Source organism: Lepisosteus platostomus, chromosome 14, assembly GCF_059453375.1.
Source record: "Lepisosteus platostomus isolate fLepPlt1 chromosome 14, fLepPlt1.hap1, whole genome shotgun sequence".
NCBI lineage: Eukaryota > Metazoa > Chordata > Actinopteri > Semionotiformes > Lepisosteidae > Lepisosteus > Lepisosteus platostomus.
The window spans coordinates 20,547,009-20,565,393 of NC_142624.1; the positions used below are offsets into that span (position 1 = coordinate 20,547,009).

At 36.9% G+C, this 18,385-nt stretch overlaps 1 protein-coding gene across 9 annotated transcripts in view; it reads right to left on the minus strand.

Annotated features, from left to right (window-relative positions):
• The window catches only part of tns1b (tensin 1b), a 264,722-nt gene that overhangs the window by 157,677 nt on the left and 88,660 nt on the right, over window positions 1-18,385 (minus strand). For all 9 annotated transcript variants that reach the window (XM_088604952.1, XM_088604951.1, XM_088604948.1 and 6 more), the window contains exon 2: window positions 7,768-7,882. In XM_088604952.1, coding sequence (XP_088461078.1) covers window positions 7,768-7,882 — 115 coding nt within the window. The remainder of the gene's footprint in view (window positions 1-7,767; window positions 7,883-18,385) is intronic.

Below are 18,385 nucleotides of genomic sequence, written 5' to 3' on the forward strand. Positions count from 1 at the left end.
ACTTAAAAACTTATCTGAAGCAAAAAACAGACGAGAGAAGTTCCATAGGAATGAAATTGAAAACTATGCTAAGAATGTAGCATACGATGTAGAGTTATTCAAAAAATCATTAAAAGCCCAGAAGATGGCAGTAATGCAAAAAGAATGTAAGGTCTGGGCACCTTTTCCAGCTTTTCAGGCTTGGGTACACACTTTTCAGTTATTCAAAATTAAGCTAATGCACCAATATGTAAAATGTGAGTCATTTGGTTAAAATGTAAAAAAATAATATCAAATATGTTTAATTTGATAGTAATTAAAAAATATTATAGTAAAATAAAAGAAAACTATTATTAAAGTCCTAACCTCTTTAAAAAGTGAATAATCATGGTAAATTTATATTGGATATATTGGAATCAATATATACAGTACAGTTTATCACAAACATAAAAGTGTAAAAAAAAAGCTGTACAACTACAGTACAATGTAATGTAATTCACCATTTAGACTGAACATGCCTGTGTGCATGTCATATGTTTCCATTGAGTTACACACAAATTCATAAATGTTTAAAATGGCTGGAAATGTCATTATGCAATGTTCTTTTTTTCTTAAGTAATGAGAGTTAAAACTAAATATTCACAAAATTTACCTATTTTGGGGATAATAAAGATCTAGGAAAGCAACTGTAGATGTACAACTCCAATATGTTTTATTTGAGTAAGATTCTTCATATACTGTAATTATGCCAATCCACTCGATACAATGTAGATCTACATATGCCCTGGTTTTCTTCATTTCCATCCCCTGGGATACATTTGTAAATGAAATGTTTCTTCTCTGTGGGTTGGATTTTAATTAGTTCCCCAATCGATATTTAATAAGACAAACACTGCTGTGAAAGCATGTAGCCTGAGCAGTGGAAGTTAGTTCACTTAATGTGTATTCCAATCTCCTTCTGTAGATTTTCTGCCTCCATATTTATGATACTGCAAGCAGTGAGGCTCAAACACAGTAAGCAACAGTAACAGTAAGCAATCAAAAGTTTGAATCACAATACAAGTAAACAGCACATTGTCTTAGTGATTCGAGAGTGACTTTGATTATGTAATGTATTTGATAAAACACCATATGCCATTACGAGCTTCATTATTACCTATATGAAAAAATCTAAGAAAACAGCACACACACAAAATGGTAAAGAATCACATTTTTTAGTCTTTAATTCATTTCCGATGAGTGGTTAGCATTGCTGCCTTGTGGCTTTGAGGCCCTGGGTTTATTTCCAGACCTGTGTTGAGTTTGTGTGTACTCTCTGTGTTCACATTGGTTTTTGCCAGGTGCTCTAGTTTCCTCCAAAGTCCAAAGATTTACAGTACAGGTGGGTTAATGGGCTTTTGCAAAAATTAACCCTGGTGTGAGTGTGTGTGTACCCTGCGATGGACTAGTTTCCCATCCAAGTTGTCTCCCGCCTTGTACTGTACATGTTGCTTGCTGGGATAGGCAACCCGCAATCCCAACGTTGGATGAAGTGATTGGAAAACAGATGGATGGATTAGCGCTGAATGCACATTATGAAAGAAATTCAATTTACAATCACAACAGGAAAGAAAAATGTGCTGCTGTTGGCACATAAAAGTATGCCAGTCTACATTTTCAGATATTCTCTTGGGTCCAAAAGTTGAAAAGTTAAAAGAATACAGAGACAAATTAAATTAACTGTATATGATACAAATGACTCACATATAAAAGACATCCAAAAAGCACAGGAAGCACAGAAAACACAATGTGTTTTAATCCTATAGCTGCCTCAGCTGCCTTCTGTGCCATTTTAGTTTTAGTTAAGAGAAACACCTAAAATTCTTCATGATATTTCTGGACCTTGAAATAAAGTAATGCTTTACTATTGTAGAATGGAAATGATTAAAAATAGAGTGAAAAGTCAACTCGGAGTCTTACATTTCATAGAGTTGCTAAGAAAAAATATTTAGCAAAACTTATTAAGAGAAGATAACTTTTGTGTGTGTGTGTGTACAGTACCAAGGAAAGCATGAATTCCATACTTTTTACTTAAAATGTTCCTCAGTCATGCACTAATTAGGCAGCTAAGCAATTGAAGATCACTGACTTTCACAAAGGTTTGATGGTTGCAGACTTAACATTTCACTCCTGATATTCTCTAGCCATTTAATGCACTGGCTGATAAGAATCACTTTGAATTACAGCATGATTGAAGTTAACAATATTTTGAAAAAAAGAATGATTTCTCTGGGATTATGTTAGGATTCTTATGTCTACTACCCTGTACCACCATTTAACTTTTTATCAGCACTAAGAATATTTATTTCCGTTACAAGGTCTTTTGAAACAACATTATTTACACAAAAGCTGCATTATGCTGAAATGAAATCTCTTGTACAATGCAAACGTATTCACCCCTTTCCAGCAATGATCTATTTTGGTGACTTACAAAATGGACACATATGGTATTATAACAAACATTTTAAATCAAAACTTCAATGCTCAAACTCAATTCCTTTATTGTTGAAATATTGTATACATAGAGTAATCCCTTCCCAATCATGAGGGTTACTGAGTTAGGGGAACTGAAGTCATGATTTACCCTATTAAAATCCTTCAAACATTTATTTTCAACTGTAATAAAGTAAAATAGATATCATCAGTATAGATACATTAGTTTTTTAATGTGTTTCTTACATAATTCTACAACATTCGCTCTGATAGTTTCCTCACTCTTTAATTTAAATACATTTTATTAACCACCAACACCAATCAACCAACCAACAGCAAATTATGAAGCACTTTTTTTTTCTTCTAAGCTCATCATGGATCTAGATCATTTTGCAATACTGGACTCTTCACATCTACTCACAAAGAAGGTACAGTAGACTGAGAAAGAGCAAGATTGGATCATGTGGTTGTTCTCTTTCCTCTTCTTGTAAAAACAAATGCACACGCCAGCACGCATTGCAGCAAACAGATGGTTCATGAACTTGATGATACTCAAAATATGGGGATTGCACAAGGTAAAATGGTATACAAAAAAATTTGCGTGGATACTCAAAACTGCATAAGGTAAATTTAAGTTTAGTAAGAGATTACTGTACACTAAATATATACTGATCACTTACAGTAAATTAGTGTAGTTGCACAAAATTACTTTAAGTCACACAATTGTCATAGAATGGAATCTGTATGCAGTAGTAGTGGTTCACATGATTTCAGAATAAATGCTGTATACTGTATCCGATACTGTAAGGGAATTACAAAAATCACACTGGATTTCAAATTGAGCAGTGAAGTCAATTAATAAAGAGTGGAAGTTGTATCATACCACATGTCTCTGCAACAGAGTAGGCAGGCAAGGAGAACGATGGTTAGACATGTCACTGTGAGACCAACAGTACTATAACTAAATGTGGTACAGAGTTCAATGGTTGAGATGAGAGAAAATATCTACAGTATGAGTCAAAGCTGATTTGTATAGCAGGGTGGCAAGGAAGGCATTACTGACAAACAAGCATCCCATATTTAGCATGACATTTCAAACAAAGTATTTAAATAATATTCAATTACATGGCCAAACGTTTTGTGGTTAGATGAAGCAAAATTAGACTTTTTTGGACTAAATAAATAGCATTAGCTGTAATGCAAACCCCAAATAGTTAATCACCCTGTCAACTCCATTCCTACAGTCAAGGAGGTGGCAGCTTTATGTTATGAGGCTGGGAATGTTGTAGAAAGCTTTTCAAAACTGAAGGGAAAATGGAAGAAACCTTGCTTCAGTCTACACATGCCTAAAACAACAAAGAAAATTCATCTTTAAGCAGGAAAATGACCCAGAGACCAAAGCCAAAGCTACTGTATACTGGATTGACTTAAAAAGAAGAAAATTAATGTTGCTGAGTGGCCCATTCAGCATTCTGACTTGAATCTGAAAATCTGTAGAAATACCTTGATAATTGCTGACCATCAGCAAAAAACAATCTAAATGGGACATCATTGGCAAGAAGTGAATAGTTTTGTAAGGCACAATATCTACATAAAATTTCCAAAACTGATTAAAGAGCAAGCAGTTTCATGCCAAAATATTGTTAAATATCCCCACACACACAATTATTTAAATTGTTTCCCTTATTGCTCCAGAGCATTAACTTTCAAAATATCACATAGAATTTATACACTGAATGTCTTGATGTTGTTCTCTGTCTACTAAATGCCTGCATTGTGTCAATGTTTGATTTAATTCCTCTTGTCAAACCATTCTGGGCGATATCAGCCACAAGAATACATCTTAGCTACACAAACACAAGTTGACACCTTGAAAATGAATATACTGTATTACCACTTCAAAGTTTAAAGACACTTTAAACCTGTGAAACTGCAGAAAATGAAATAAAATGTTAATATATTGTGAATCAGTGGATTGATGTACTGTGTTAGTGTGTATATGTATATATGTAATGGGTAGGGCTGATTCTTGCTTCAACCCCCATAATCAATCATATTAAACTTAATTACTACTAATTGCCCAAATGACCAAACAGAGGCACTATTTGCATTAACATTAACATTAAATGTAGTAAGTAATTAGCATTCAGATACTATATTATTATATTTGAAATTGAAGATTGCAAGGTCACAAATATCTTTTATAGTTTGAAAAGTATCTATACTTTTATCTTGCTCAAGTCATACAACATAGTTAAATGTTGGCATTTGCAGTATCTATAAGTTTAATTGACATAAATTATATGCAGGGAGAAAGAAACTAAATTGCAGGAAAATGTTAACTCTAATAACAGATTAATTCTCCTGTTCTAGATATTTTATAAATGTAGTATAGCTAATGTAATGTACCATTCTTTATACAGATCTTTTTCATTAGCATTAGACGTGGAATAGATTATTTGTTTGGGTTGACAATTTCACTGTCAAAATTTTAGCTTAAAAACCCCTGTGTTACAAGCAATACATCACAAAGACAAAATATACTGGCTAGCTCTGCCAAAGTCCATCTGACCATCCCTTAACTATTCCCCACAGACAGTTTACTTAGTCTGGGGATTTACTTATTTAAACAGAGGGAAATAGATAAATAAGACCCCTTCCCTTCAAATATAATCCACAAGATAAGCTTGCTTTATAATGTCTCATATAATCAATGGATATCTGATGTGCAGACAATGCTACAGTAAAACTACTTTCTAACCTACTTAGAAAGGGGCAGGTGCCCCAGTTTTTTCTTGTTTATTCAGTACACTTAGCATGTTGGTTTTTTTCCAAAGCAGTGTTTTATCTAGGATAATGCGGCACTTCTAATTTTAAAAATAGTCAAAGTGTCAGGTATTTCAAAGGATATTCATTAAAAAACCAGTCCATTTACAGCAACATGCCTCTGCATCAGAAATGCACCATAGTCCACTGACAACATGCACTTGTATACTTTATACCAACAATGGTTAATCCTGATTTTGGAGTAGTCTGCAGGGGTTTTTTTTCCAACACAGTTCTTAACAACCTAAATTAGATCAAAATTGGCTTAAAGGGAATAATTTAACAACAATATTTGCATGTGATCCCACTTCAAAGACCTAGAAAAAGCAAAAGCAACAAAAAGAAAAGCAACAGAAGTTTTTCTAGAGCCACAGTTTTACAACCATCCACTTAAGCAATTGAGACTATTTGAGGAGCTGTCCACTGGAAAAGTGGTGCTGAAACCCATAAATGTTTGTTCATTGCAGTGGGTGTTTTTTCAGAATGTCCATAATCAATTTTTACCAGCCAGGGACCAGCACTATTAATATTGCTTCCATATTTCATAGGCCTATAAAATGGTAAGCACTTCATGGAGATATGCTTCTGATGTTCAAGTCTTATTGGATTCTCTGTAGGTTATAAACAAAGCCACTGCATTATTTAACTGGACACTAGACACTAAATCAAATCAGTTCTACACCTGTAAAAAGAAGCATTGCCAAATAATAACACATAATCTCATTTAATTTTCCTGGTTTGTTTTTGACTGAGTGATTTCAAATCAAACTCTCTTTATTTTAAAGCTAACCTGCAAAAGTGTTATTTTGTTGCCAGTTTTAACAATTAAATATTCAGTATTCACACTCTATAGATTTTTTTTGCTTTAGTGAAACCTAAACCTTAAACTTTAAGACACATTCATAATATAAATAAGGCCCTTAATGAACCACCTCAAAAGAGATGGTGATAAAAGCCAAAGCTCTATGTCTGGACTTCACAACGGCATGTTGAAAACAAAAAAAACAAAAATAAATACAGCTAAAAATCCATGTGTACTTAGACTTTTCACTTCCATTGAAGCAAAGGTTTATTGAGAGTGAAAAATGAAATGCAAGTGAGATTTATTAAAAGCCTTGGTGTTGCTACTTGAACTTATTACACTGCTCCAAGTTCTCCATCTGACCTTCTGGCTTGTAAAGCTTTGTGAAGGTACACATTGTCCTCCAGGATTATGAAGCATACATTTCTGAGGATAAGTGATTTTTGTCTGGTTCTCCTGTTTCACATGGGGTCTGCGGGGTGAAACAAAGATTTCCTTGGGGAACTGGAGACCTGAAGTGGTTCTTCCATCTTTGTACTTTGCCTTTATCACATAATAAATAGAGATGCTTTCTGCTTGTCAACACTGGTTAAGCTTTAGGTTCTGCTTGTGCTAGACTCAGCTGTGTGTCTGAGTCTCTGCCCCTGACTGTCTATAATTTGTGAGCTCTTGAATTGCGTCTACCCATCTATGCCCGTGATGGCTTTTTTGTTTTATTCCTTTTTGTAACCCTTGCAATTAGCAGTCAAGGAGTAGCATATGCAGTAGCATAGAAAAGATCCAATTCCAGTTGTATGCCTGCAATAAATACGTTTTCTGTCTAAATGTTCATTTTAATTATGCAAGTGATATCTAGGTTAAATTGCATGCATATACAAAACACTAAAGAATTGACAGTTAAACACTGTAGTAGCTGTAAGCACCAAAGAGCGGAATTTGCATGCAAATGCAGTTATGTTTGACCACGTTTGTTTCTGCTTATGATGCAAATTCTACTTAATTTGAAAATTGTCTAAATTGACTTTTATTATAATCGTGTTCACTCTAACATGCTACAAATGATAAAAGTAATCTTATAATCTGTGTCAGATAGCTTTGAATCACACGATAACAATATAAACAGTTCTTTCAGGATTTATGTGGGTAAAGCAAGTTTATACTGTATATTCATGTGCAAAACCACATAATACAGCTGAACAGCATCTACTCCTTAAAGGTTGATGAAGGTAAGTAGGCAGTGACTGCTGAATTAGATAGCATATAATCAGATAATAGCTAGATTAAAATTCTCTCTGACTGCAGCCTCTTCTTCACTTTGTAGTCTTTTCTATTGTACTATAGTAATAATGGCAACAGATAGTTTACTATGTCCGTATGTCTGTATGTCTGTAGAAGAACTTAGTACAGGAGAAGGTACCTCTGGTCTCACCTGCTTATTTAGCATATGGAATCAGCATACTGTATGTCATTGTTACCTTGTCCAAGATGCTTCCTGGGATTTGCAATGCTAGGGCAGGTACAGTATATAGATCCAAGGCTAACAAGATTAATATTTATTATACGGCTTCCCAATTTATTGTTAGAAGGATAAATAGTGTTTTGCACAAAAAAAACTCAAATTGTTCAGTATGTCATATCCTCCCACCCTAAGACAGCATTATGTTCCCCATTGGCATGTCAAAACTAACCTCGACAGATGAGCCCTTCCTTGTTGACTGTCTGCTTACACACCCCACAGTGTTTTCCCTTTTTGAAGGTCTTCACTCGGAACGTATGGGAATGGACTGCTTCAAATTCCTCTGGCTGTGTTTGGGAAAGGCAGAGAGAAAAAAAGAACACAAATTAAAATATATACTTTGACTAGGTCATCTCATAATCAAGCCAAACGGATTTGAGTCTATTTTCAGAAACACTCACATCTGAATGCTGCTGTCTTTTAGTACATTAATTAATTGGTTATGGTTCAGCTGAAGACAAAAAAGCTCAACTACACTGACAAGCATAACAAATAAGACTTTGAAATTCTATAAAGTATACTATTAAAACCATCTCTTTTATAGTTTCTTAATATGTAGAAATAATATCTTGAATACTAGAAACATGTTAAAAGGAAAATATCTCGATGTGCAGATATAAACTGAAAAAATGCCTCTTCTAACTGGTCAATAATATTCTGTACTTTTTGTTAAAGCTATGCAGCACACTCCAGTGCGGGTATGACAACATGAAATTCTCCTGTTAATATTAGTTGTTGTGATTGATCAGATTTAATTCAGATGATTGATTATAAGATAGCTATACAAGTACCCATTCATTAAAATTAATAAATCCATCTGTTTAAGAAAGAATGTAGAGAGTTAGAAAGGTGAGAGCTGGTAGTCAGTTTTGTATGCTAATCATGTGTAAGATGAAGTACACCAGCATTCATCAAGAAGGCTAGGGAATAGTTACACCCTCTTCCAAGTAAGGATAGAGAAAGCAAAAGCCAAGTTGTCCTAGAAAATAGTTATGACTGGACATAACGTACTGTATGAAGCCAGCTGTAAATCTTCTCTGCAGGTGTTTCATTCAAGATGTTTTAAAACAATTTTATCTGAAACCAATTGTAACTGCCTTATTTTTTTAAAGTAACTATAGAATTTCAGCTTTTATTGCATCAGGATAGTATGTTTTAACTGTTTTTCCAGACATGTTTTTGCTCAGTCTTAGTAAGAAAAGTGAATTAGCCGATGCCACAATAATATTTTAAATATCATGTTTCAGTTCTCTAAAAGTGCCTATTATTACCAACTGCTTTTATAAACCATATGCTATAGTATGTAGTGGACATCCTTTGTTGTTCAGGCTGTGATATCATTTCCTCTGAATATTTTTTCAGCTGTTTTACATTCAATGTTTAATTTATTCAGGGCTTTCATCCGCTCCGAAAGCCACAGGGTCTTTGTTGATATTCAATGCCTTTTTAATAGAACATAACTTGGTTTACAAGAAACATGTGTACCACAACACACAAGTAAAAGATGCTGGTGTATGAAAAATAAAAAACTGACCTGCTTCATTTACAAAACAGACCTTTCAATATAAAACATTGAACCTAAATTGTTGTTTTTCATAAGAACCCTGTTAATGCTAATGTCTTAACATTATCAAGCCTGAATATGGCTGGAATATGGTTGGAAATAGTTTCCTTATGCATTTCGTCTTAATGTTCTATAAATTAGAAAAGACTTCATCCTCAGGTAAGAGACAGAGTGGTGTGCTAGTGAGAAATCCCAGTGAAGTACTACAATGCTTCAGAGTAAGGTTGTTTCAGTTGGAAAATGAGGATTACAATATGGTTATACACGCAGAATGCTGTATCCTGTTCAGCTGGCATTCAGGAATTGGAATCATGTACTATTGTGTTTTAAAGATACACAATGTTAATAAATGGAAAAATAGCTCCCCTAAGGATTTCTGAATCTTATCAGCTTTCTCGCCACTACCCACTGTATAAAAGCATACAATTAAACAGTTGTGTATGGCTTGTGACCTTGAATGTACTGTACACCAACGGAACAGGGCGAAAGTGAGACCGCCGCCTTTTCATTCCAGGTCTCGGCTATGCACTACACCCCTTAATATGATTATCCTAATCTTGTTAGAGTAAAACCATTAATTGTACTATGCAAGCCTCTTTTATGGTAAACCAATCTCCATAATCTTTGTTGGTCTCAGAAGGAGAACCCAGCTGTAGTAAATGTTTTTTACAACAGATTACTTCTGCAATAATATTACTGTAGAGGACATCACAAGATGGACCCGCTTTTTTTCTTTATTACCGCTTGCAATTGAAATGCCACATCAGTGTCAGGAGCCTTGTGTGTGTAATGAATAGCAAATCCGATTTCTCTCCATTAGGCGATATTGCTACAGAGCTTCACAAAGAAGCAATGTGTACTGAAAGTCTGCAGAAAGGAACTGAGCAGAAGCCTAGTTTAGTCACTCTATGTATCTTGACTCTCTTTTGAAGTTGAAAAGTGAATTTCAACTAAAAACTCTGCTAGTGGTCATAGTGTTTGTCTTAAGACATTTTCAGTTAAATCCTCCAGAGCTGGCTAGACTCTTGGTTTACTGTTCAGGAAAGACAAAGTCATTTCCATTACTGGGGTGACTTCAAAGATAGACAAATGTTTACCAAAGACCATGGTCTTAAAGTAGAATGTTAATGTGGCAATTTTTACAATGTTTACCATAGTTGTGCCAAAATAACAAGTGTTTTAAATGCATTTTACGTTGCTGTTTAAGGAAGGGGGGAATTTTTCCAGAAATTATTATCATTTCCCTTTCCTGTTTAGATACTATATCAATGTCATGGGGCACTTTAAAAAAAAAAGAAATATGTATGCTTTTTTGCATATGTCAATATGTCTTATGTATTATTTTTTAAAACTATAATCCCTTTTATACCTGTTATAATATATTACGTTGTCAGTGGAGCAAAAACAGATTAAAACCCTAAAAGTGATCAGATCATGAGTTGTACATCTCCTTTACCTAATTTCCCTCAGCAATCTTTGTCATCAGCTTGTATATTGTTGCCATAGTTGCTGTGTGCCTGGGCCACCTAACATGTTAGTTTACAGAGTTGTCATGGAAATGGTTGATCTTTAGGTTTGTTAAGAGTTCACATCCGCTCCACAGTTTAGATTTATTTTCAATAAAAGTAATGAGATGATTTAAGTTGTTCTCTTTTGTCACTGTGCCAATGAGTTACTCAGGCTTCAGCTAAAACCACATTAAATCTATTCCTCCATTCTGGAAAAGAGAAGTGCAGATGTTCCATCTCACTTCCCTTGATGGCCTGTAAATGCACATACGCACCAGTGTGGAGACAGACAAGCACATCCCAAGATGTATGACCACATTGATGTTTGTTTTTCTATCCCTCCCAAAGACTGAAGGGAGTTCTAAAAAGAAGGCCAGACAGGAAAATGTCTTGATTTCATTAAATACTATAAAAAATGGACGTCTGCAGTAGTAAAGGAATCCTTTAGCCCCAGAATAAAAAAGGAGATATGGTGACAAGAATAACAAGAACAAAACAAAACTCTGCTTTTTATATCTTATAAATTAATACAAATTAAACTACTGATGTGTTATGGTGCCGGTATTTTAAGGTTTTGTACATTTGTACAGATTAATGGTTCTTTATGATGCTGCCAGCTATCATTCCTCCATGTTATATTCTTATATGATCACCCCATTATACAAAAAGATTTATGTCTGATTTCATTTATTAGGAAAATGCCCACAAATATTACAGCTTATTTTTCTCATTTGTGTTTTTACTGTATATCATCCTGGGCGAGTGAAATACAGATCAAGAAATGGTGTAAAGAGGGACAGTGAAAGGGGCAGCAATGAAAATCTCAGTCTTTGTAATCATCAAAGATTCATTCAGTATGTCCCTTTCTCTCTCTTTCTCTCAGGATTGCTGCCAACTATGCAAATACACTAGTCCATGTGCACAGACTGGTACAAAGGCAACACCAAAACATAGATCTCCAGACAGCAGTCCTTACTCAGTGGATACCGAGTCACAGAGACAGTAAGCCCATGGGAAAAGGAATCCCTCTATTCAGACTTCCATATGCACACAGACAATGCTGCCTGAGGCCTGGAGAGAATATGAACTCAGCTCTGTTGAATACTGCAGTGACGAAGTATGATTTGGTGCAACCTCTAACTGATAGGTAAACCTCTGCCACTAGTATTTTGCTAACCACAAAGGTAAACCTCAGTTTCTGATTGATGAGCACACATATTCCACTTCACTAAATTAACTAAATGCTGGCCTGCTGCCACAGGATGTCTGGGGAATGTCTATCTTTCAGCAACGGCACTACTTGAAAAGAAACCACAATCCACTTGTATTGGAACTGAAATTCCACTGCTTTAGAGCACTGCTTATTATTTGTCTCTACATTGGAATGCTCCTGAGAGGTGCTAATGGCATCACTAATGGCTATATTTCTTCCGGTGATAAAGATCATGCTGTTAGTTGGTTCAATATTACCTTCCCGATTCAAGCCCCACAAAAACTCTGTAGATAAACTAAGAAATGGGACTAAATGTGCATAAGGGACATACTTTTTTCAGTCAATCTTTTCCTCAGCACATACTGTATGTTAACATGTTTTCTAAAACTTTATATAATTAAGTTGTACGTAGTTACAACTTATTCCGTTTTAATAAAGAACTATCACAGTCTAGGAATATGCATGCCATAAAAGCGATCTCTGGCTTTGTGGGTACTGTCACTGTATTGTATGCAGGCATGATTTCTTAAAAATCTGTGAAGAGGTGAACACTTTAATCTATCAGGATAGAAAAGGAAGGTGCTCCAAGGCCTACATGTAAAGATCCCAGAAACACAGAGTACAGTATGAGGTATTATAGAAAGAAACAGGCTAAAAAATAAAATCCACTGAATTTGCTTTTTTTCAGATGAAGCTGATAAAAGTGCCACACAGCACGAGGCTAAGATCCCTCTTAAAGGGAAAGTGGAAGGGATTTCTCAAGTAGAGAAAGTCAGGTCCTTTCTCCCTTGTGTTCAAGAAGCTGGGCATGAAGCCAGCTGGTTCGGGGTGAGAAGAACCCTCTGTGGTTCTGTACAAGGGGGATCTTGGGGGTAACTGGAAGGCATTTCATTTCTCACAAAGGAGTAACTCGTGGGCAGAAAGAGGAGGGGCTGGGGGGGGGGGTTCTTGACAGAAGTGAAAGGGACGTGAGATGGCCATGCGTCCGACCGTCAGCATGCTGCTTACACGGGCTCAGGGGCCCATGCCAAGCAGGATGCAATCTATTTCCTTGTCAAAGGCTCTCTTCAACAAACAGGGCAACAAAATTGTAAGAGCTTGCTTCACAAGTGCCACACTGAGTTAAGTCTCCAGTTACAGCAATAATTAACAAACCAAAAGTTTGTTAGGAGACAAATGGTCAAAGAATAAAATGAGAACAAAGATAGGTTTCAACTAATTTGATTCAAATGCTGCTGTAGAGGATCCATTAAATGATCTCCCACCTAATTTGCAGACCTGTACTGTCAGCCAGCTCCTCTTATACAGCATACCCCATATAAAGCTGTGTCACTGATGATGATTTGAGAGCTCTGAGTATCCTTTTGTATTGCCATAACACAGAACTATTTTTTTGTGTGTAAATAAAGGCACCTTAACGTTTATAATATTACAATAGAACAGAGTATTTAAAATCTGAAGAGGTGGGGTTGTTCTTGAACATTTAATTGAATTGAATTAATCCCAATTAACTTGGAGGATCCAACTGTCTTAGTAGACATTGGATGAATTTGAAACCTGATGGATCTAGGTGTGATAAGTGAGTGAAAAATACTGTTCCGTGTATGATGATAATGCAATATAATGCAGACGTCAGACTGTACAGGATGAAATAAGACTAACCGCAATATAAGTGTGTGTGTTGACATGCCATATATCACATCTACTACTATTAATAATAATAAAACCTGGCTTGATGCATTACATATTGTGTAGAGTACACCTGTATCATATATATAAAAGTCAACTGCAAACTTTTACTAGACTTCTTTCACAGCCAGCAGGTTTCCAGTACTTGATTGAGTGGATGAAGTACTATAAATATAGTAGGATGTTTAGTATACAGGTTATTTATTATAATCAATGGATGGATGTCTCTAATCATAAAACAGAGTAAAGAGCATTGCTTTCATGCATCCATTCTCAGAAAGCCAATATTCCTGATGAATGTCAACTAAGGGCAACAAGACGGTATTAAGAGCCAGCAGTCCACTGCAGACTATGTTTATGGAGAAATATACAATTTAGAATAACCAATCAAATCTATCCAGCATGTCTTAGAAGGAAACTGGATTATCCAGAGAAAACTCATAAGAACAGAAGGAGGTCATATCAACATAGAAGGTACTTCAATCTGTAATTCAGCCTTGGACTCAAGAGTTTACTCAAGCAAGGCAGCATCTTCGTATGACCATGGTGCCCAAGACCATTTCTTTAAAACCGTACAGTAGTTATTTAGATTAGACACTATGGTAATTCACATACTGTAGGAAAACATGGGCACCTTTATAATAAAGTCTTTTGGTCTTTTTCTCAACTCCTTTAGCACATACACACACTTGCAAAATAGCTCAAATAAAAAATCAAATTATGCTTGAAAGTACGTATGAGACAAGCTGCTAGATTCAGACTATTTCTAAAGGATAAAAATACCCTATTTGTAGGTCTGAAGTTAAATTACAGTCCATATGATTAAAAAAAAAACAGAACAGCCTCAAATAGTACAAGCTTAGTTTTAGCATTATAGCTGTAATTGCAATGTAGTACTTTTAAAAAATGCAGATTGGGGATTGTTTTCCAGCATTTTGCTTAATAAGGCCACATTAAGAAAACAAAACTTATGGAGCTCACCGAACATAGAAATAAAGTTCTATTTTCATTTTTGGGATTCTTTAGTGTCTTACATCTCATATTTTATAATGTTAACAGCTTTTCTGGACATAAAACTTTCTCATTTTTATGGATTTACTGCAGTGGGCACTGCCTTCCTGGGACTGTCCTTGTCAAAATAACACGTGTTTATGTTGTCAACTGGTAGAAGCCTCATACTGCAGTTCTGGTCAGTCTGTATTCCTTACTTTGCTCATTTTCCATAATTATCATGAAAAAGAATTGCTGCTATGGAACAGCTTTTTCCTTGATTCAGGGATTGGAAATATCAAATGGAGCCTTGACTGAGCTCCAGCTGAAATTAACCCATTGCTTACAGTATAAAGGCATCTTCTCTATTCTACCATAAAACCATTTATCAGTTAATGAAGCTGTTTGCGGATGCAGTCATTATATCCTAATGGGGTTAATGAGATAGTACCAATCCAAGAATATCAAGAGAATGTGAACAGAATTCACAAACATGAGCATAACCATTGCCTCTTTCCACCTGTTTCTGAAGATTTATTAGGTTGACACTGTATGTGCTTTTATATTTACTATTTTTTAATTAGCTGGATAACTCTATTTAGCTTTATAGCTCTATATCTACAGTATATAACATACACAATCTAAATTATCACACATTTTGTCTTGATTAGCTTGTTAGAGCTAATCCAGCAGGGTTCACGAGGTTGATGAGCCTGTCTCCAAAGAATAATCTATGTGAATTTAAGGTCTAACTCTATCATTCCTCTTGTCACTGCTTCAACACCAAGTTGATGGGAAAAAAAAATCTATAATTGTATTCCATGTGCATCTTGAGCTCCAAGTAAAATACTATATGATCTTTACCGGACAATTTTTTTTGTTTTAGCAGTTGTAAATTACACTAACGAGAATGCATCTTCTGTACTTTGCTATCAGTGGAGACACTCAAATGATACCTTGTCAGGGCTGTATATAAGACAAAATGAAAGGCTTGCTGTGGAGTTTAAATTGACTGCTAAAATGTATCCCTCCAAAGTTAGAACACCAATAGCTGGATTTCTTTATTACGTAATGTGATTTGGCTTCTACTGAAGAAAACTATATATTTTTTAATGTTTGTTGCATATTGAAGAAACTCAAAATCTGTTCATGTCACCTTTGGGCCACTGAAGCAAATCTCCAGACATGGCACTCCATATATGGGGTGGCATATGTCTAAGATAAAAAGTCGCTTGTTAAATGAGGTCTTAGTTGGCCATAAAATGCATCTGCTGTTTCTAATCTTTTTTACGGGGAAGAAATTACTCTCGGTGTGTTACCTGCCACAGCTTCAGTTTATGGCCCTTCCTTACAGCTGAGAGGCAGGGTCTGGTCCAAGAAACAAACTTTGCCTGCACATGGTTTCTCTCACAATGCAGCTTTTCTCCAGTTTACAAAACATCGCACAGCAGGAAGGGTAACCCCTGACACTCCCTCCTCCCCTTCGCCTTTACAGACCTCACCTCCCCGCACAATTCCAGCAGGTTCCATTTACGAGATCATGTGAGCCTCAGTGTTGTACGATCAGGCCCCCACATGGAGCCCCTGAAATTGGATCTGTGTCTCTTGGGTTAGTGACACACTGAGGGATTCCTAGTGGGAGACTGGTTGCAAATTATCTTTTTTACGGGGAAGAAATTACTCTCGGTGTGTTACCTGCCACAGCTTCAGTTTATGGCCCTTCCTTACAGCTGAGAGGCAGGGTCTGGTCCAAGAAACAAACTTTGCCTGCACATGGTTTCTCTCACAATGCAGCTTTTCTCCAGTTTACAAAACATCGCACAGCAGGAAGGGTAACCCCTGACACTCCCTCCTCCCCTTCGCCTTTACAGACCTCACCTCCCCGCACAATTCCAGCAGGTTCCATTTACGAGATCATGTGAGCCTCAGTGTTGTACGATCAGGCCCCCACATGGAGCCCCTGAAATTGGATCTGTGTCTCTTGGGTTAGTGACACACTGAGGGATTCCTAGTGGGAGACTGGTTGCAAATTATTGAGGACAGGAAGACGACTGGGGAGCACCGAGCACCACATACTGATTGATTTGTAAGGGAGTCAAATGAATGAGTTGTATACAATCAAAAGCAAAAAAGAAGGAAAATCTTTTGAAATATTTTTGCTTAGCACATTTCTAATGTTGGTATCCTAGAAACAACATCCACTTGTAAGATGAATTCTCTTGAATGCATTTGGCAAGTTTGGAAAAGTTGATATAAAACTCTAAAAACTAAAAAAATGCCAATTCATTCAACACGTGTTCAGACTCCATGGGCATGAGATAGTAAAAGCAATAAAATATTCTTTTTTCACAATGGTTCTGACAACAGAGATTACATAGGGGGAGGTATCCTCAATTTTTGCAAATAATTTTGATAATTTATCACTAATATATCTAATTAAACTATTAATAATTTTAAAAACATACCTAAGTGAGAAGCTAAAATCTACAGTATTGAGCGAGGAAGCTCAGTGAATAAGTCTGAACTGCTGTATAAAATATGACAAAAAAAAACTCAAGTGAGATTAATGTTTGTTGAGTCATATGTTCAGGGTTTAAAATGCTAAGATACATTTTTTGTTGGGTGGGGGCATGTCTTCTTAATGGTTGCATCTTCTTAACGTGCCAGGATTTGTATGAAAGAATATAATTGTTACGCATTCCACTCGTGCCGCTCTCCCTTCTCGCATTCCCACGCACACACCCGGTAAGACAAGCTCACGCCGCAAGTAACGCCAATCACCTTCTCTTCCGTCTCTATTTTAGTTCTCCTTTTTCCTCACTTCCCCGCTCACTATTGCGGATTCTCCTAGAGCTCCCTAGTGCGCGGTTACTTCTGGTTTGTCTCAGGTTTTCGAATTCCTAGTCTGTCTTTCGTTTACTCTTTCGTCTTGTGATTTGGATTGCTGCTTCCCCGTTTACGCCTCCGTGTTTCGATCGTCTCGCCTGCTTCCCGGATTGGATTTTTGCCTAGTGATTTGGATTGTTGCCTCCTGTTTGCCACCCTGTGTACCGACTTACTCACCTGCCTCCTGGTTTTCGTTTTTTGCCTTGCGATTCTGCTCAGTGTTTTCTCCACTCTAGAGTCCTGCATAGGATCCTATTGCTCTAGCAGCCCACTCTAACAGAATAGTGAGCCAACATGGATCCAGCGGACCAGAACTCCACTGCCACCTTTTTGCAACAGCAGTCCCACGCCCTTCTGCAACTGACTTCTGCTGTTCAACGCCTAGTGGACCACACCACCCGGCCGCCACCCCCTCCAGTGGCACCCGTGCCTGTCCCACCCCTGGCTGCTGCTGCTGCTTGCCCCTTGCCCCCTCCCACCCCGGAGAAATTTGAGGGTGACCCAGCAAAACTCCAGAACTTTTTAACCCAGTGCTGGATGGCCTTCCACCTTCGACCAGACTGTTTTCCCACCGACAGAGAGAAGATTGCCTTCTTGGTCTCCCACCTCTCCGGTCGCGCCCTGGACTGGGCTACCTCCCTCCTTGCTCAGAATCTCCCCGTGACTGCCGATGTCAACCAGTTCGCTGCTGCCATGCAGTCCATTTTTGGTCAGCTCCACTCCCACCACATTGCCATCTCCCGTCTCACCTCTCTCACTCAGGGTTCCCGTTCTTTCCAAGAATATGCCACGGAATTCCGCCTCCTGGCCTCCCAAGTTCCCTGGAATGAAGAGGCTCTTATTCACCAGTTCTGCCAGGGCTTGTCTTCTGCTTTACAGGACCACCTCACATATCTTCCATTGGACTTTCCCTCCTTACAGCACCTCATCTCCCGTCTGG